Consider the following 20063-nt stretch of genomic DNA (forward strand, 5'->3'; position numbering starts at 1 on the left):
TGACAAGGATTTGGCTTTCACCTGGTGAACGAAAATTTCATGAAGACTCATGGAAGAGTTATGAAGAAAAAAGTGCAAGGCTCTAGGGGCTGGACATTTAAATCATCAGTGCCTTTTCAGACATCCAGTCCCATAGTGGACCAAAGTACCATGGGCAGTCGTTCCTTAAGAAAAGGGTTTTTCTAAATAGATCCATATAAACCAGGCTGAGTGATTGAGGGGGGAAATGAGTTTAATAATACAGTATTAGATTGAGTATCATCCAGGAAAAGTGTACTGTAAAAAATGTTCTGAATATAAAATCGACCTCTGGTAACTTTCGTGTTGTAAATACTTGTATTATAGTGAGGTAGACAGTTTAAAAAAACTCTCCATTAGACAGACTTAAAATTTTGTAATAATATTTAAGAAAATGATAACATTATGAAAGAATGAAATATCTGATTAATGCTTAACTTTGTACAACTCGAATATAAACTTTAAAAATATTAGAAATTATAACATTTGAGTGCATATAACGTTTGCACATTAGGATGAATTGCATGCTATCCACTTCCTCTTTGCACTTTCGGTCACCTTAAATAAACAAATATATACAGCCTTAACAGAACAACAGTGCATCCAAAGCAAATGTGCATTTTAAATTACTTCTCCTGGCCAAGTCTTTTTTTTTTCTTTACTTAGCATTTTATATTAGCATTTATTATCATTCTCACCCTTTCTTGGACAGTTTGTAGTTCTCTGAACCAAACAAGCAACAGGTTTAGATTGAGAGAGCAAAACCACTTAGGAAAAACAAAAACTTTTTTAATGGTCGGTACAAGTTCCCTTGTTTAAACCATTTCATGGTCAAATATGAGAAGGAAACTAACTCTGCAAAGGGCCTACTTACGGGCAGTGTTTGAAAATAATACTGGTGCAGGCTGGGGGAAAGTTCACGTGTTCCACAGTCTGGGAATGGGTATTTAAATTTCGTTGTGCTCTCTCCTTCTTCCTTCCGGAAGATGAATTCCACCCCTGCCTCCTTCCTTACTGTCCCTTCCCCGTCTCCCACCCGGAGCTCAATGTAACACTTTGCTCTTTTCACAGTTTCTCATTACTAAGTTTTAAAAACATTGCCTAACTGGTAATTACAATCTGAAACAATTCTTTTGGGGGAGCCCTGGGCTATCGCTGGCTGGTAATCTTTCAGGAATGTTAGAGAGAGGGGAGGGAACATATATGTGAAAGAAATCTCTGGGCACAGGGACCCGAGTCCCCTTCTCTTCCCTTCCCTGCTTCTGGACTGGCCCCCCTTTCCCCATCCTTCCTAGGGGCCCACCACCTCCCCTCCTGACCTCACCCTCTGCTTCTTGGCTCATTTCCCCTTCTCCGCACCTTTTCTCTTAGTTACACAGCTTCCCACCCCTACTCACTTTTTGTTTAACTGGAAAATCACCTTCCCCTTAAAAGGGGATGTCTGAATTTTGGCAAACTCTGTTCAAAGAAATCAATTAGAAACAGATACCACAGAAGGGTTTTTCCTGGGTTACCTCCAGCCTGGCTCATACACCTCAGTGTCAGCCCAGTCAGAGGCAGGCCTTGTGGTTTCTCATTATCCTTCAGGGGGTTCCATTTGGACTCATTCTTGTCATTCCATCCATACCAGTTCCCCTTTCCCCTACCAGAAAAAGCAACAGTAAAGGCAGTGACCTGAGCCCCCTTGAGTGAGATGCCAGTTGCCAGCTCCCTGTACTGGGAGAGGCCAGGGCAGACCGGTATACAAGCAGGTTCTCCTAAAGGCAGGGCCCCTCCTGGCTTTCCTATTCTCAGTGTTAATTCCTCTAGTTTAACACTCTCTGCTTGGGAGGTCACAAGGCATAGGCTATGACATGGCCAGAGAAAACCCCACCTTCTTTACATGAGTAGAAAACAATCAAACCAAGATGTGGTCAAAGGTGATTCTTCCTCCCACACGGTTTCTCTTCTCAAGCTATAAATTTTTCAATCCATGGAGCGGTTGAGAAACATGTATGCGTCTACCCGCCCCCCACCTCCTATCAAAACCTGTGAGGCACACAAGGAAATCCAAAGCCACAGTAATAAAGAAAAAAAAAACGAAAGAAATCCTCCTTGGCTTGTTTTTCCTGGGTGGCCAGGCAAGGTGTGAAAATCCGTATCTCCCTCTGGGCTGGCAGGTGGAAGGTTCTGGGAAGGCTGAGCTCCCGCCTCTCCCACCTGGCTGCACGTCCAGGCTGTTCCCCCACCCTCCGCCCCCTCCAAGGCCAGCTCCTCCGCCTGTCTGCAGTCAGGCCTCCCCTGCGGTCTGGGGCCAAGGCGGCGGGAAAGGCGCCGCTACCTGCAGCCGCAGGACTCCACCACCATGTCCTCGTACTGCTTGTAGACCACGTTATTGCCGGCGTCGATGTACAGGATGCTGATGGGAGTCAATTTGGTGGGCACGCAGCAGCTGGGCGGGGTGGAGCCGGGATCCATGGAGTTCATCAACGTCTGGATGATGGCGTGGTTGGTGGGCTCCAAGTGCGAGCGCAGCGGGAAGTCGCACACGCCTTCGCAGTGGTAGGCCTCGTACTCCAGGGGCGCGATAATCCAGTCGTCCCAGCCCAGCTCCTTGAAGTTCACGTGCAGGGGCTTCTTGCTGCAGCGCAGCCTCGACTTCTTGCCGTGCCGCTTACCGTGGCGGCTGGCGAAGGCTGTGCGCCGCCGGCGGCGGCCGGGCGAGGGCAGCCAAGGCCCGGCGTCCGGGGCGCCCGACGGCGGTGGCCACGACCCCTCCGCGCCGGCAGCGGCGGGGCCCGCGACCTCGGCCGAGCCCAGCTGTTCGCGCATCTCGGCGAACAGGTTCTTGCGCTGGGATCTGGTGAACACAACGAGCAGGGCGCGCTCCTGGGGGGGCCGCACCCTCCGGCCGAAGCCCAGACTCCGCAGGTCCGGGGGCGCCGGCTGCTGGGGCGCCGGCGCGCGTACCTCGGCCTCCCCGGCTCCCGGCTCGCCCCACGCGGCCCGCAGCTCCAAGCACAGCTGCTTCCAGGGCTGCTGGCGCAGGCCCTGCCACACGTCGAAGACTTCCCAGCCGGCCCGGGGCGCCCCCTGCGGGTCCAGGGTCCGCGCGTCCAGCAGCAGGGGCGACAAGCAGGGGAAGAGCTGCACGTGGAGCGGCCCGGCCGGTGGCCCCCAGGGCGCTGCGGGCGCCTGGCGAAAGAGCCGCAGCTCCGCGCCCACCAGCTCTTCTTTGTCTGAGAGCGTGGACACATCAAACAAATACTTCTGTCTCCGGAGAGGAGTGTGCGAGAGATCGTCTGCGAGATAAAAAATAATTACAGTCAGTTTCACTTAAGGGGGAGATCAGCCCGGTGCTCTGCGGCCGCCCCCGGGAGGAAAAGGGCGGGGAGCAGGGCAGGCCGGCTGGGAGTCCAGCCCGGCCAGCCCGGGGCCTGACCACCCCGGCTCCCCGCCCGGCCGCTGTGCAGCTAGGGGAGGGGGAGCACCAGGGCAGGACCCCCGCCCCCCGCCCCCCCGTCAGCCCGGGACTCCCAGGGCGGAAGTCGGTGGCTGCTGGAGAGCCCGCTGCGGCGGCGGCCTCCGGGTTTTCCCCCAGGAGCCTGCGTAACCACTAATGTGCCCTTTGTGGTCGTGAGCCTGGGCCGCGCTTCCCCCAGCCCTCCTTTCGGCTGGCTGGCTCGTTCTCATCATTCACGTCTCGGTTCAAATGTCACCTCCTCCTAGAGGCCATCTTCGACCACCCTGATCTAAAGTAGCCTCCCTCGGTCACTACCACAGGACCCGGGTTTATTATCTTACCGGCACTTAGCACTATCTACGATGACCTCGTTTATATTTGTCTCCTTAGTGGTCTTTCCCAGCAACACCCTGCCCCGCCTGCCCCGCCTGCACTGGCCCATAGGAGCTAGGACCATGTCCTGTCCATCGTACCGCAGCCCGCACAGCCGTGCCTGACCTGGCTACATGCTGGTCAGTAAGTTGGAAACTTCCAGGGCAGTTATTCTCACTCTGGGTGCCCTTTATAATCATCTAGAGAATTTAAAAATTACCAGTTGCCAGGGCTTGCTTTAACCAATTAAAGCAATGTCTCTGGACAGAGCCTGGGTACTGGGTTTTTGTTAGTTTTGTGTTTGTTCGTTTTGTCTTTTGTTTTTGTTTTTAAGCTCCAAGATGATTTGAAGATGCAGCCCTAGTTTAGACCCCCTGGTCTGGGGGGATGTCGCTGCCATTAGACACGTCTGCTGAAGTATGTAGGCCCCGCACAAAGCTGACAGAATGAAGATTGCTTGCTTGCTTTTTCAAATTCACCAACCATTTTAACAACAAACAAAAGAGTAACAAAGCTTTCAGAAGTCTGCAGGGGGTGGCAAATGAACAAACACACACACACCAGGCATCTACCCATTGAGAAGATCCTACAGTCAATGAGAAATACATCAGCTAGGAGAAAACCTCAAACACACACACACACAGTGACATTCTCCCTTCCACCCACCCACCCAACTTGAGATCTTGCTTTGAAACTAATCTTGAAGATTAAATTTTTGGTTACAAATAAGAAAAAGAAATTCAGGGCACATGATGGGGGACAGGGGTGGGGGGGGGATAACAGGCTTTTAAAGTCCAAGACGAATTCTTTGGGACCAAGGCAAAGCTTGACTTCTTTTTTGACGCATTTGTGCATGAAGCCAACCCCACTTCAATGTGCAAGGCGGAAAGCTAACCAGATTTTCCTGGTCTGCCTTCTCATAAAATATTTACAACCCAGCAAATACAAAAATCCCCAAAGCCCCCAGCTTTCCCCAGAAGCTAGTAAAGTTTGGTTCGATTTCAATAGTAAAAGTGTCACTGGGTCCCGGGTCCGACCCTCACTGCCTGTCCAGATGTCGCCCCAGGGCATCGGACCTGGAGCCTCAGCCACACCCAGTCCCCACTCTGGGCTGACTGCAGGGCAGGCTACCTCACTCAAAGGCACATGTCCCAACCTGAGATGGAGCTGTGGGAAGGGTTAGAGAGGTGAAGAGGGAAAAGCTGCTGGAGGCGGCTGATTTATGGAAGCCAAGACCTTCAAACCGGCCAGGGTCACATTAAAATCAGTGGGAACTCAGCACACTTTCTTCTCCTCCTTTAAAGAAATCTGCTCTGACAACCCTGAGCCACCACCCAGCTCTCTGGACCTATTGCCTTAGGCTTCACTTTCTCGCCTCTCATATTTCTCTCTCTCCAAACTAAGGATGTGATGAGAGGGCCAGACTTAAGGCATTTGCTGCACCAGCTAAGTGTTGTGAGGGCTGACATACTCTTCATCCTTACTTTATCCGCAAACACAGACCAGTTCTGTAAGGTAGATAGCACCCATTTTACAGGTGGGAAAACCAAGGTTTGGAGAAATTAATTTAATTACCAAAGTCTGAGAGCTAGTAAGTGGTAAAGTTGAGATCCAAACTCAAGTCTATTTAATTCCGGACTTGGACCATTTGGCCCCTAAGCCCCATGGCCCCACTGCTCTCCATTAGAGTGCAGGTACCAGGTTTAAAAGCAACCAGGAATGGCTGGGATATGAGGGATGGGGGATACAGTCCAAACTCTGTTTGCAGGGCTTGCTGGGAATAAAACATGGACGCCATAAGGAAATCATTTCCATCTCAGCTTACATAACTCTTGAGATGGTTTGTCACTGGCTGGAGAGCATAGGAAGGTGTAAAGGGTAATTTATTTATTTCTCTCTCATGTAACATGGAGAAATCAGCCACCTTTTGTTTTTACTTTTTTTTTTTTTTTTTAAGAAAGCGTGGGCTAATAATGGTTAGTCTCTACAGCTGAGTCACATTTCTCTGGTGCTCGAGAATGGCCAAAACAGAGGAAAGCATCTGTAAAGAGAGTGCTGTACTGATTCTGCTGCCTTGGGATTTCTGATGATCTTTCTAGCAAGACCAGCCAGCCCGTCATCTTTCCAGGGCTCAAGGAGAGAGTGCAAATGAGGACTTCAGTCTGAAACCTGCCCCTTTCTCTTTCCACACCAGCTCCATCCCACCGCGTGAGCGGCCTCGCTTGCAGGACTGTGGACGCCCTTGCTCACAGGTCTCCCAAGCTTCCCAGGCATGTATTAGTGGTGTAGATACACTTTTAGGGGAACAGACCCGATGAAGCAGCTGCCCAGACCTGCAAGGGGGCTCTGTGCTATTTAGGCAAGAGCCCTATGGTTTAGGTACCACAGTAGAGTAGTAGCTCTCAGGCCACTAAACCTGTAAGGGTCCCTAAATCGCAAGATCGCATCACATTGTACAGTATCACACTTGTTAGAAATAGAAAATTCTCGGGCCGCCTGGGTGGCTCAGTCATTAAGCGTCTGCCTTCGGCTCAGGGCGTGATCCTGGCGTTCCGGGATCAGGCTCCTCCGCTGGGAGTCTGCTTCTTCCTCTCCCACTCCCCCTGCTTGTCTCTCTCTCACTGGCTGTCTCTCTCACTGGCTGTCTCTGTGCCAAATAAATAAATAAAATCTTTTTTTAAAAAAAGAAAGAAATAGAAAATTCTCTCAGGCCCCAGGGGTTTGTGGTGGAGCCCAGAATTTGCATTTTTCTTAAGCTCCCAGGTAATGTTGGTTCTGCTGGTCTGGGATCCCACTTTAAGAACCACTAACCTAGAGGAGCATGTCTCCTTCACTCTTTAGAGTCCTCATCCTGCGGATCAGGCATCATTGGAGGTGGGGCACAACGGGGTCCTCCAAAGGGACCCAGGGCAGCATCTATGGTGGTACTCACCAGAACCAAGTCATTATTTCTCCCAGCATCTTTTTTGCCCCTCACAGCCACCCCCACATCTTTTTTTTACTCTTTCAGCCACATGTACTCTCACTGGGTCTCCCGAACCTCTAACCCCTTAACAGAGGGTCCAAGAAGGTGGCTACTCTGCACAGCTCTACTACCAACCACGTTCCCCCACCTGTCTGGACCTGCTCTGGAGCCATGCATCACAGAAATAGCCCAGAGGAGGCATCCGACCTGGGGAGTGCACACACCACCATCCCCTGTGACCCTGAAGACACTTTGCCTGCTGACTTGGCATCATAAAGTCTGGCCCTGCCACCAGGGCCACCTGTGGGTAGGAAGCCAGCCCTTCACATTCCCTTCCACAAGCCCATTAAATCCTGTATAAATGAAGGCTGAAGTCCTGTATAAACGAGGGCTGATATCATCAAGTGACCCTCTCTCCCATCCTCCTCCCTAGAAACATGCACCTTTCATTCTGTTTGTGGCACTTTTTTTTTCTACAACTTGGAAGCGAATCCTAAGCTTTAGGCCTTTAAATTGAAATCAATCAGTAATAAATCATGGGAACTTTTATTTTGCTTTTAATTTTCAGGGACCTGGTTTGTTATAGTTTGGCTCAAACCCAGTTAACTCAGTGTTTGTTGAGTATTAGACGTACAGACCTTTCAAGTTACATTTGCTGGATTTGTGCTTATCAATTTTCCCAGGTGGGTGGATGGAGGAAGGAGGGGGAGGAGAAGAGAAGGAACGAATAAACCATCTGCATTTTTGAAGAAAAGTCTTCATAAATAGGTCAGCCTTTTTTAATTAAGAGCAAGTTGGTAAAAGGCTGAGCTGAGGACACCTCAAACATGCACATCCGGTATGGAATTTGATGAACAATTTTAAAAAGAAGCAAATGAGGACACAAGGAAAAAGAACTAATCACTTGCAAGACAGGGACTATAACACACATTTTAAAGGAGAAAACTGGCCTAGGAAGGTTAAAGTCATCAGTGCGGGTGGCAGCCTCAGTGCGTGGCTGGGGGGAGCTAAGAAACACCAGATGGGAAAGGAAAGGAGGCTCACAGCACCGAAGACCCGACACCAGAGAACCTGAGCCCCAGGAGGACAGCCTCAGCGAGGACGCGTAGCGGGAGGAAATGTGCCTCGAGGGTCCCCCAGGGCTCTCCCTGCTGGGGCCAGCTCCAGGGGGGGGCACCCTGTCGAGGGCTTCCGAAAACCCGCAGCTTCATTTGGTTTGGGGCGGGAAGGGCACGCACTGCATTTTCCCAAGACATCTCCGAGATAGGAGGGCCGCTTGAGGTCCCTCTTGAGAGTCCTTGTGGGATTTTCTGTCACCCGCCGCCCCGAGGGTGCCCCGGCGGCTCCAGCTGTCTGAGAGAGCTCCTCCTTGAGCGTCGGGCTCCCATCCTTTGAATTCTTGGTGACCCCGAACGGCCACTGGCCAAGAGTCCGGCATGCTCCCACCCGCCTCCACCTGTCACCCCCGCCACGCGTCCCGCCCCACGTCCTCCAAAGACACAGATCCTGCGATTAGGCGGTGGCTCAAAGAGCCGAGATGATAGTGGCCTTTCCCACGCCCACCTCCCTAGGTGGGGGGATGGGAGGGGCGGGATTGGCACGCTTTTTTACAAAGAAAACTCCAGACGTCTTTGCAGTGAAGTCTTCCCCCCAACCCCCGTCGTTTCTGAGCCAACAGCAGCCCTGAACGCTTCTGGGGCGCGCCTTTGCGGTAGGCACGTGCTCAGGGTTTTGATGAGCTCTGTCCCTGAATCCTCAGCGCTGGGTGTGAGGCCCGTTCTACCGTTACACTCATTTATAGATCGGGAAGCTGGGGTTCTGCGAGGTTGTCTTCACTTGCCCAATGTCTTCCAACTAGCTAAGGACAGGATCTGAAGATCTTCATTCCCCCCGCCCTCCGACCTGAGGCCACGCCCTCTTCCGAGGCTCTGATTGGGCGGTGGTGCGAAGAGGGAGGGAGGACACGCGACACACATTCATCACCAATGCCATCAACTCCTGGCGGACTGGGTTCCCCCAGGATCTTTTCCCCCCGCTTTACTAGAAGGAAGAAGATCTGCACGCAGAGATTTCGTCGCTAGATTTGAGGTCACTTGTTCCCTAGATCACTCAGCTTCAGCACTGCCCTGCGGTGCCAAAATCTACAGGTTGGAAATAGAGTGAGAGGTACAGAGTGAGAAAAATGAGCCGCCAGCCCTCTCCCCTAGGGTATGAAAGCCTCTGAGTACTTTGTGCTCCCACGATTACCCTCTCCTGGGACACGATAATAACCCGAGCATCCCCCTGTGTTCTTGGCCTGAGTCCTGCCTCTGTTGAGATCTGTTGCAAGCTGCTGAGCTCACTAAGCCTCCTCGCTGAGGGGCAGATTCAAGAGGCAGGCCACACAATTCGTCCTCGACAGGGTGCTCTGGCCCCACCATCCAGAAGAAAAATCGTAATAGCAAACACTAGCGTAGCAATTACCATCCGCTGTGCATGATCTCAATTCTCATAACTCATGGAAGCCTCAAAGCTAACTATGGAAAAGAAAAGGATATCACTACTATGCTCATGTTATGCACCAGAAAACTTAAAATACAGATTGTTGAATGCTAACTTGTCCAAGAAACTAAGAGGTAGATGTGGCCATCTGGTTCCAGTATCGGTGCACCACCACCCTGAACATCGAACATCGTAGCCCATGGACTCTGTGTTTGGTAGAAACCCTGAGAAGGCCCCTGCTCTTTCGTGCAGCCCGCGCTTGAGGGAAGGGCATCAATCCCTGGTCTCCTAGAGTAAATCACTTCCTAAACAGCAGAACTTAAGGGACGTTAACCATTGAACTTTTGAAAGAGAACTTCCAGGGAAACAATTCTCTCAGCTCACAGTCACTGAAGGAGGGGTAGCAAATGAGAGAACGAATGGGAAAGACATTCATCTGAAGACCTGTATAAGACTGGTTACTACTGACAACGTGGAATTGGCACAGGGCTCTAGAGTCGAAGAGACATAGATTTGGATCCTGACCTGTGACTTATTGGCTGGGTGACCCTGGAAACTCTAGGTCACATAATCTCTCCCAGCCTCATATTCCTCATCTGTGAAATGGGAGCACTATGCCCCACTTAGCAGAGTCATTGTAAAGGTCAGAGTCCAGGCACCCATGCATGGCATGACACACACAAACACCCGATGAATGCAGCCAATATTACGGTAACTACCCGCTCCAGGTAGGCAGAAGAGGAACCTGAACTCCTCTTGACCCTCTTTGAGGAGATGCAATCCAATGATTTCTGCAGGATTTCCAGAAGTGAACGAAGGAAAGGTGCCGGGCAGAGGCGTAAAGAGAGAAGCCAGGACTTCCAGTTCCTATGCATCTGAGGTCCAGTGAAGGGCAAGGCCCATAGGAGTTGTGGCCTCGCCCGCATCACACTGCTCTTTCTCAGCGCCCTACCTCGTTATGTCATCCACTACTGTGGTCTCGCTCACAGCTTCCAGGTGAACAAAAAAACCTCCAGCCAGAACCTCATCAAGGATAATTCCCTCCTCTGTGGGCTCAGGGCCAGTGCTGGGGCCTATGCTAACCATGCGGCTCCCCCGCTGGGCCATGCAGCCCGAGGCCTGGGGGTTAGTCTCCTTGCCCCACTCGTCACCTTCCACCGTGGAGCCTTTTTGGGGTGGGGCTCGATCTGTCCACAGAGCCAATCTAGGGCGGTGATGAGCGTGACATTCTGGATGATCTTCACCGGCAAAGGGCCAGGCGCATTGGGCAGGGAGATGGGCTGTAGCAGTGAATGCCTCCTCAGGCTGAGTGCAGGGCCCAGAAACAGAGCAAGTCGCCTGAGAAGGCCCAGGTGGGTGTTTGTGTGTCTCCGGACACACGCTCACCGGCCCAGCTTCTCTCTGCATCTCTTGGCTTCCCCAGTGTTTTCTCCAATAGTGTGCCCTCCGTCTCTCAGCTTCTTTCCTCCTTTCAAAGATCAGAGAGGCCCAAGAAGGGTCCTCCACGGAATCTGGAGAGGCTTTTCTAGTCTCTCTCCCAAGCCTGGCAGACTGCACCCTCCTCCCTGCAAGGAGCCCGGGCCTTGCGAACCCCACATGATTAAGCAGGTCTGGTCGCGGGCCTGGATACCACAGAGAAATCCCAGTGTCCCCGCACCAGGCTCTGGCCCAGCCAGAGGCAAATGAGTGAGGGTGGGAGTGGAGGGAAGGAGAGCCCCAGATGCCACCCGACGGAAGGTGAACGTCCAGCGCTCTCCCAGCCTCAGCACAGCCTTCCATGGCCATAAGGCTAGGTGCTGGCGGGAGACGCAGGCCAGCCCTCTCCCCTGAGCACTGGGCATTGGGCACCCCCAGCAGGACTCCCAAGGCGCTTTAAGAGGACTCTTTTTTTTTCTCTCTAAGATGAAATGGATTCATTTGTAAAGTGGGGTCCAAGAACTTGGTCAGTGCGAACCCTCGAACCCTCGTGGCCACACGTTCTTCAGAGGGGTTCCAGAACCAATGATTGGAAGCTGAGATCAAGAACACTTCAGGGAGGGTCTCTTTTCACTGCAGTCTCACCGGGGCCTTCCAGAATCTTAATTTGACACCACTGCAGATGAAATCCAAACGGAAGCTCGGTACCAATGCCACAAGCCCTACCCTCTCTCCCCACCTTTCCCCTGCGTCCCCATGTCTTCCGAAGGTCACTGCCCTTCCCTTGGAGCTGTGCTGTACAGGGCCCTGACGCGGTGATGTGCCAGGGGCCGCCCTCGCTGCACTGTGGACCAGTAGGGTCACAGGGAGCCCACTGGAGCCACACAGGCCCAGGGCTGGAGGGGAGGAGGAAATGCTGCCGGGAAACAGCCTTCGGGGTTGGAACACGATCGGGCCTTTTGACTAGAGAGTCTGGAGATCAGAAGTAGAAGAAAAGGTTCCCATTTTATTTGGTTTCTCCTCTCCGACCAGTTCTCGGGTTGCAGGTGGGGAGAGGGGTTCAAATTGGCGTGCTGCGTGGACAGGAAAGGACTTCAGTGCCCAGGGGTCCTGTGCAGGAGAAACCTCAGGGGTGAGTTCTTTAAAGTGTTGAGCCCGGCGCGGCTTCTGAAGAAGGGGTGGTGGAAACTGCTCCACTGCGCTCACCTTGGGCTGACTTCCCAACTAACGTCGCAGCAAAATGAGATTCGCGGGGGCAGCTGTGGACCATCGTTCATTCAATTTCAACAGTCGGCTGGGAAGTGGGGTGAGGGCTGGACCAACGTGCCTGGAAGCCAGGTTTGCAGAGCAGGCGCATGGATTTTCTTCGGTTCGTTCGTTCTTCAGGGAGGGCAGGAGGGCGTATAAACCACCGGGATCCCAAAGCCAACCCTCCGCGCTGCTCCTGCCCCCACTTTCCGCTCGGGTCGGTAAGCTAAACCCGCTTCAGACGGGGCCAGAGGCCCGCCCTTCTCTCCAGCACGCCCACTACCGCGTCCCCAAGCCGAACTCCGCCCCCAGACACCCGGGCCACTGGCGGCGCGGCGCGCGCATCTTCTGGAAAGCTGGCCACCACGGCCAGCCGCCCGCGGCCAGTCCCTCCTAGCGCCTGCAGCGGCTCAAGCCACGCAGACCCAGCCCTCGGCCCCCAGCGGCGCTAATGGACTGGCCTGGAAGGCAGAGAACAGCCACCCTGGAACCCATTAGGCCGACGAGGACCTATTTAATTCCTGTAAACAGAAGACACCACTTAACCGCCATTGAGCTTAAAAATAAACAGCCCGGGCTTTAAGAGAGGCGGGGGGCGGGGGGAGGGCAGGGAGGGGCGGGCAGGGAGGGGGCTGATGCCGAGCAACGAAAGGACGCGGAGGATCCACATTCCCGCTAACCACACCGCGCGGCCTCGGCTGGGATACCGTCCCCGGGTGCAGAGAGCGTCGTTTGCCCAGGGTTACTCCATACCCCAGGATTTATTGAACTAATGCCCTTCACTTTACTTAAAAGCCCCCAGGGATTATTGCTGTTGCGCTCTGCGTCCTTCACTGCACGCAGCAGTCCTGCCAGCAAACAGTTTTCGTTCTGTCCGATCTCTATCATATCATCTTTCTCCCACTTCTGCCTCCCCTTCTCTTCTCCTTCCCCTCTCGCCACCCCAGGAAAACGGCACCAATTTCAAGGAGGTGTGCCGCTGGAACTTGGAGAACTCCGATGGGGAAAAAACTGTTTGCGTTAGGACCTCCTCCTGTGCAACGCCCGCGTTCTCCGCGGGTCCCGGCTGCGCGCAAACTCGCAGGTCGCGAGGGGGAGGTTCCTGTCTTCATTCAGTTTGCCGAGGAAGGGATTCCCAAGGCCTGTCGTGGGCTGTGGCTTAGGTAATTTGTTTTTTGTTTGTTTGTTTTTTGTTTTTGTTTTGTTTTTTAATGTGGAGAAAAGACAAGGATGTTTGAGCACGTTTTTCGATCCCCTCCCCCACCAGCAACTCTACCGCGCAAACTCCCAGAGCCCGAGTGCCTCCCGCGCTGGGGAAAACGTTCAGAGTCCTTTTCAAATTAGCCTCCCGTGCAGAGGAAGCTCGCCCTGGTTTCTGGCCCCACTTGCACTCTCGCTGCAGAAGGCACTAGGTGTTCTTAGCTTACTTGCTAAGGTGGCCCTTGTAAGAGTCTTGTAAGGTAACCCTGAAGGCCTTAGGGATGAGGGTGACAGTAACTGATACTTAACAACAAGCCAATGGCTAAGGCGTTTGTGGTTTGTGGCCTTTAAAATGTTTTAATCATTCCAACCAGAAGAGAAGAACAAACTTCTTCTTTAAGGCTTCCTTCCCTCACCCCAGGCCCTTTTCCAGGACCTTCCAGGCCACTGGCCTGATAGCAGCTCATGAACCTCTACAGCAGTGCAAACTCCACGCCAGCGCTCACTCGGGTGCGCTCTCACACGCACACTTGAATGCTCAGCAATCCTTTTCCAAGGCTGTTCCCTCTTTCCGGGGAAATAAAGCCTAGATTGGAACCTTCTGCCGGCTTCCTCATTTGGCCGTCTGGTCTGCATTAGTGTTTTTATAAGGGACTCAAACAAATCGAATACAAGGTCACCAAATAATTAACAGTTGTGAATTCCCTCCGTCCCCATTAAAATACTTCCCTGCTTATATTTCATTTTCCGTTTGCCAACGACAACAGGGTCGGGGCAAAAGCGCTGCTGCGTTGACTGCGCCACTCTGCGGCCCAGGTCCACCCAGAAATTCGCTGTTTTGCATAAACATGCTGTCCCAGACGAACTTGAATCAGAGGGAACCCTACAGCTCTTAGAATACCCTCCCCGCAGCTCGGCTGACCCCACAGTTGTCCTGTCCTGCCCCCAGATAATCGCGACCCAGAAGGTAAACCAAGAAGCCAATAACCGGCAGCAAACTTTCCAGCGATTCATTTCTAGGGTGTCAAGTTCCTCAAGGATGTTCCGATCTCGTTTGTGGTTTTTCTCTGTTCCTTACTGCCTCCTTTCTGAGAAGACTATTGTAACAACAACAATCACCAGGAAGTAAATTTTAGGAGTCTTCTGGTTTCCAAATCATCTGGAAACTGAACTCACAACAGTATTCCTAGACTCATTTTGGTTTCTTCCAAAACCAAGGGGGAAGTTTTTTATCCCCCCTTGTTGGAATTATGTGGCACTTCTCACTCCACAAAGGGGAAGTCCGAGGTGTGTTTCTCTTTTTCTCTCCCCCTCTATCTCTCAGCCACGTTGAATTCATAGCAGTTCCAATCCCTGCCTTTCCCAGGCCCCAGGGTTGGGGCCCTAAGGGCGCCAGTACTAGTGGCCTTTCAATGGTTCTATCCTGTGCTAACTGCAGTTCCTCTACATCCAACCTGACCCACTGTGATCTTACAACTGCACCAGCACACACCCGCACACACTTTCCATCTTTGTGGATTCAAACTCATCACAAAAGCACAGCACAGAGGAATATTTAAAGATCAGGGATAGCATGGTTTGTGACTTTACAGAGAGCACGAAGAGGAAGCAAAGCACAGCACAGATTCAGACCCTCAAATCCAAAGTTCTGCTCCAACTCCAAACTGGATCTTAAAAAAATCACAGAAGAGTATTAGCCCAGATGGGAAATCTGCCCCCCCTTTTTTTACTTCTGCTTCCTGCCACCATCCTTTAGAAACTTCCTCACCCCTTACCCTACCCATGTAGTGCCTTATTTAAGCATGCAGGATCTAGAACTGGATATGTGCTTCGCCCCTCCAAGTGACCTTAAGCAACTTGCTTAACCTCTTTCTCTTCCTTAATTCACCTGTAAAACAGTGGTTATAGCACTTTCCGCAGGGGTTGTTGTTAGAATTAAATGAAATAATTCAGGTAACAGATTTTAGCACAGTACTTGGTATGCAGTAAATGCTCAATATATGTTGGTTATTATTACCCCTAGATGTTTGGAGAGGAAATCGAAAGGAGGGACATTGAAAAAATAAAACTTGCAATAAGGTCTCCTCATGGGGGGGGGGACGTGGCAAGGGTGAGGTAACAGAGGGCGTGCTATCTTTGTAGACCCAAAGCGCTCTTCATTTACTTCCGGCTGATTTTTATCCCTGCTCACCCACTCTTAATCGCAAGCTTGAAGGGTAACTTTTGAGGTTCCGGTGTTCCCGGGTGAGGAAGGCTTTTTACAAATATTGTACGTGAGTAAGGAGTTCATGCCTCCTGAACCCGCTTCAGGATTCCTTCCATTTTCTTTGCTCCTCCCCCTGAGGGTCCCCTGCTCTGCAAAGCCAAGCCGGCCGCACTCGACGGCGATTTAAACATCCCGAGGCAAGGCGCCAAGTTAGCGCGGCTGGCCCAGCTCTCGGCTGGCCGCAGCTCTTTCCTCCTTGCCCCGCCATCCACGGGATGGGGGAGGGGACGTAGGCGGGTTTGGCGGGGTTCAGAGTCCCCACGTGAGAGGGGCGGAAGTCCTCGCCAGGAGCCGGGGATGCGCGGCTGGCAGGTCCCTTCCATCACGGGAGACTAGACACCGTTTGATGTGTTATGACATGAACCCTCAATTAGATCGCTGAGTTGAAACACTCCAATCAGGGGCCCGATGCTAAGCAAGCCCCGGAAGGTCCAGCCCGAGGTCACCGCCGGTGACACATCAAATCAAAATCAGTGAGAGGGAAAGTGAGGCTTTCCCTTTATCAAGCTGGCGCTGTAGCCCGCAACACACCCCCTCCTCTGCGCGCCCCCTCCTGCCTTGGGCTCCGCACTCCTTCACCCCCGAGCGGCGTGCGGCGAGCCGCACAGCCTTCCCAGTCAACCAACTGCCCTTCTTCGCGTGTTCTGGGAACCTGAGAGCGTGGAAGAGACCGTGCCTTCGAAGCTGCGGTCCAAGGGGTCACTCCGCGTCTCCTCCGGCTGGGGACCGCGTTCCAGAGCTGAAGCCGACGTCTGGATCTTGGTCCGGCTAGCCTGGAGACCTTGGCTCGGGAACAGAGGCCCCTGGGCCTGGGCTCGCAGCCAGTCCCTTCCCCTACCACCGGCGCCCGGGGACGCCCAGCGCTGTGCCCGGGAGAGACTGCAGCACCCGAAAGGGTGAAGCGAGCCCGCGTCTGCGCGGGACCTGACCCCCCCCCCAGACCTCCCACTCCTGCCTGCACGCCCCACGCTTCGGTAGACACCTCCGAACAGCCTGCAGAGTCTCTTGGTCCCGTGCCAAACTCGCAGGGCGAAGCTTACGAGTTAGGGGTGCCTGCTTGGGGGAGGGGCAGAGATTCTTGCCACTTCCTTTGGGGAAAAGAAAACTTGCGCCCAACCGCCCGCCAGCCTGGGCCTCGGGATTTCTTCCCCTGGGCGAAGGCCTCTTGAGCAATTTTCTCTGAGCTTCCTTAGTGTCTCCACTAGGGATGTGTAGGGTAGTATTTGACTAGGAGAGTAGAGAAGGTGGACGGTAAACAGGATTTGGAGGGAGGAAGACAATCGAGGCAGGGTTCAAAGACTGGGGCGGGGGCGAGCTTCAGTGGCAGCACGGAGGTTGGGGATGGAGTTGCAGCGCTACGAAGAAGGCATGTGTATCTGCAAAGGTGACTTTAGTAGTCCTAAAATCACCATAAAATAGCAGGCGTTAATTTGCCGCCCGGACCTTTCAGCAGCTCATGAACCTCGCTGACCTCGGCTGCAGCCGCGAACCGAGCGTGGGCAGGAGCCCTGGCCCGCAAGGAAGGTGGCTACAAGGGTGGAGGCTGGGATCTGAAGCCCGGGAAGAGCCCGGGGCTTGGGAGCCGTTAGCCTCCTCTGAAAAGCTCCGAGGACGAGCGTGTTGAGTAGGCAGGCGGGGAGCAGCCCTGTTCGCCTGAACCCTGGCGCTCGCGGGTTTCTGAGCGACCCCACTTTCTCTGACCTGGAAGTGGGAGGAGAACTGGTCAAAGCCAGCCTCGAATCTAAGTCTGGGTAGGATGGTGGATAGCAGCCTTAATCTTTTTTAAAAATCTCCTCCTTCCTTTTTTCTCATCCCCTTCCTTCCCTTTCCCTTTTTTTTTTCTCGCCCGTCCTTTCCTGTCTCCTTCCAGGTTATTGTCTCCCCTCTTTAGGAGCTGAGTTCCTGGCGCCGGTGGATCCCTCTTCAGTTTCTGGGACCAAGGGGAGAGCGAGGTTCTCTCGAAGGCACTCACCACGCGGACCAACGCGGGTGGCAAGGAGCGGGTGCACGGGTTTCCGAAGGCACCCACTCTTGCACCCACGCCCTCAGAGGGCACCGGGGACAGGGCCCCTGGGAGAAGCTCAGAGGACCGATGCCTGTCTGGGAAAGGTGGATGAGCATATCCACGTATCCATATGGATTAAGTACCAACAAACCCCTAAACTTAGCTGCCCTGCCCCTGCCCCGCCCTGCCAGTTGCTGCCGCTGCCTTAGCAGAAACTGCTCGGTTGCCGCCTCCGAGCGGCCGTGAGCGCGCTGCTGGAGCAAAAGGCGCCCGAGGGCGCGGGCTCCTGCCGGGAGGTTGATGCCCACATCCAGCGCAGGGAAGGGCTGAGAAGCCGTGCAGCGGCTGCGTCAGGGTATTGCCAGACGCCTTTCGCTGACTTGTTCCTCCGACCGCGGGACTTGCATCTGCCGAGCCGATAGGTGCTCGGGGTTTCCCAACGCTCACTCATGCCCCATGCCCCCCCCCCCACCCCGGTCGGCCACTGCCACTCAGGCCTTGTACGGCGCACCTCGCACAACCCGAGACCCTGTGGCAAGTGTGCCGTCAGTTCCCGCCGCGGCCCCTCTCCAGACCCAGTCATTTGCCTGCCACCTCCCGTCCTCCACGCTTCCTCCACCAGCCACCAGACGAGCGGCCACCACGCTGCTTTCTGCAAAAGACAAGAGAAAGAAGGAAGGAAGGAAGGGAGGAAGGAAGGGAAAGAAGGAAGCGACGAAGGGAGGATTGCACACTGGAATAAAATCTGCAGCCGCATTCAGAAACTTATTGGACTTGAGAAAAACAATTTAAGAAAAGAAAGGGAGAGGCGTCCAGAGCGGGAAGGGAATTCACAAATGTAGCCTCCTGCCCGAGCCGGAGCAGGGCCGTGGCTGCGGAGCTCCAGGGAAAGGAGCGGGGCATCTTCTTGGCCACTTACCTAGTCCCCTGTCTACAAAGCTAGTGATCGTATTAGCCGACTTGGAAGACTGGAAAAAGCTAGCATTGATGCCCAGCTTCTCGGCGATGGAGTAAGTCCTGTAGATTGACAGCATGTACTCGTGGGGCACCACGCGCGGGCCCCTGCCAGGAGGCTCCTGCGCTTGGAGGTGCTGCAGCGGCCGCCGCCGGGGCTCATCCTGTGGCCGCGGTTGTGGCTCGTGGCGCTCCAGGGGCGCCCGGGCCGTGGTACTGTCTCGTGGCGACCGCGGTATCTTGCCTTCCTTGCGGCTTCGCATTCCCTTGGCGGAGCCCAGCTCCGCGGACGACGAGGAGGATGAGATGGAAGCCTGCTGGAAACCGGGCAAATCCCACAGGAAACTGATGAGGAAGACGGCCGACAGCAGGACTCTAGGAGTATCCATGGCGAGAGAGTGGTAGCGTCTCCCAGAGAGGCGGCGGCGCAGGGCGCGAGGGGCACGGAACGGCTGGACAGCGGCCGGGGCCCGGCTCCTCGCGCGGACTCCGAGTGCAAGGAGCCGGGTCCCAGCCACACCAACTCCGGCCCTGCCACGCCCCCTCCCGCCCCTCGCCGGGAGGGGAGGGGAGGGAGGAGAGGGGAGGGGAGGGGAGAGGAGAGGAGGGGAGCGGAGGGTGGGAGGAGAGGCGGGTGGTGAGGCCAAGAGGTGTAGGGGAGAGGGGCCGCTTTGCGTCCGTGTGGCTGGGAGACGCAGCGCCCCCGCGGGACGCGCGCGGGGTTGCCGGGCGGCGTGCGCAGAGCGGGCCTGGAGCGCCGGGCGGGGGAAGGCTGGCGCGGCCGCCCCGCGGCGAGGAGGCCAGGAGCATCCACAGCGCCGGAGTCCCACTAGCACTGTCCGATGCTCGGTGCCCCCGGGCGCCGCGCTGGCCCTAGGTCCTCGCCGTCGTCCCCACTGGCCGGGGAGCGTGCGGCCCGGGAGGGGCGAAGCGGCGGCGGCGCCCCCCAAAGACTGCTCCCGGCGGGCGCCTCTGCCGCGGACTGCGCTCCGGCTCCGGGGGGGGGTGGTACCTTCTTTCCTCGGCCCCAACCTCCAGGCCGGCCGTTCGCTGCCTTCAGGGGCCAGCCCGGGGCCAGCGAAGCCTCGCCGCGTCCCAGGCACAGTGCCCAGCCCCGAACAGCCCCATTCTCTCGGTGGGGTACCGGTCTCCACAAAGACAGGGCGTCTGTTCCCGACCCTCGAGGTCAGGCAAAGGCCACGAGTCTTTAGAGTCTGGATGGATGCTAAAAGCTGCCGCGCTCTACGGCAGGCCCCAGCCTCTCTTCTCGCAGTCCCCAGCCTCTTCTGACGCTGGCTTTAGCCGCTTCTTTTCTCCTCGGTCGGCTCCCGGGGTCCTCTTTCCGCTCGCGGCCTGGCCCCCGCCTCCACGGCATCCCCATTTTCCCTCTCTTCTTTCCCTCCCGCCTTCAAAACTCTCTCTTTCCCTAAGTTCCTTCTGCATTCCAATCCCTCTTTCCCCAGCCTGCTTTTCTTCTCACACTGCCCTCCCATCTCTGCCTTCCCACCCTCTCCCTCCGCGGCCTCCCCCTCCTCTTTCAGTGGACCCCTCCCTTTGCAGCTCTTCCCCAATCTGTTTCTCTTCAGCCCAGCCTCGCCCCATCACGAGTTTCCTTTATCTGTCCCCAGATTCCCCGTGCGTGTCTTCCCCGCCCACTGCCTCGCTCATTCCTGGGCCTGAGCGCTGGAAGTCAAGG

At 54.7% G+C, this 20063-nt stretch overlaps 1 protein-coding gene across 1 annotated transcript; it reads right to left on the reverse strand.

Moving 5' to 3' along the window:
* Positions 1-320: 320 nt before the first annotated feature.
* On the reverse strand, positions 321-19835 carry GDF6 (growth differentiation factor 6). Its single transcript, XM_026495352.4, has 2 exons — positions 18333-19835; positions 321-3299 (listed from the first exon to the last, which is right to left on the reverse strand). Exons 1-2 carry the CDS (start codon positions 18754-18756, stop codon positions 2335-2337), a joined length of 1389 nt encoding a protein of 462 aa, XP_026351137.2. The 5' UTR covers positions 18757-19835; the 3' UTR covers positions 321-2334.
* Between the last annotated feature and the right edge of the window lie 228 nt (positions 19836-20063).

This window comes from Ursus arctos, unplaced genomic scaffold, assembly GCF_023065955.2.
Source record: "Ursus arctos isolate Adak ecotype North America unplaced genomic scaffold, UrsArc2.0 scaffold_6, whole genome shotgun sequence".
NCBI classification, from domain to species: domain Eukaryota; kingdom Metazoa; phylum Chordata; class Mammalia; order Carnivora; family Ursidae; genus Ursus; species Ursus arctos.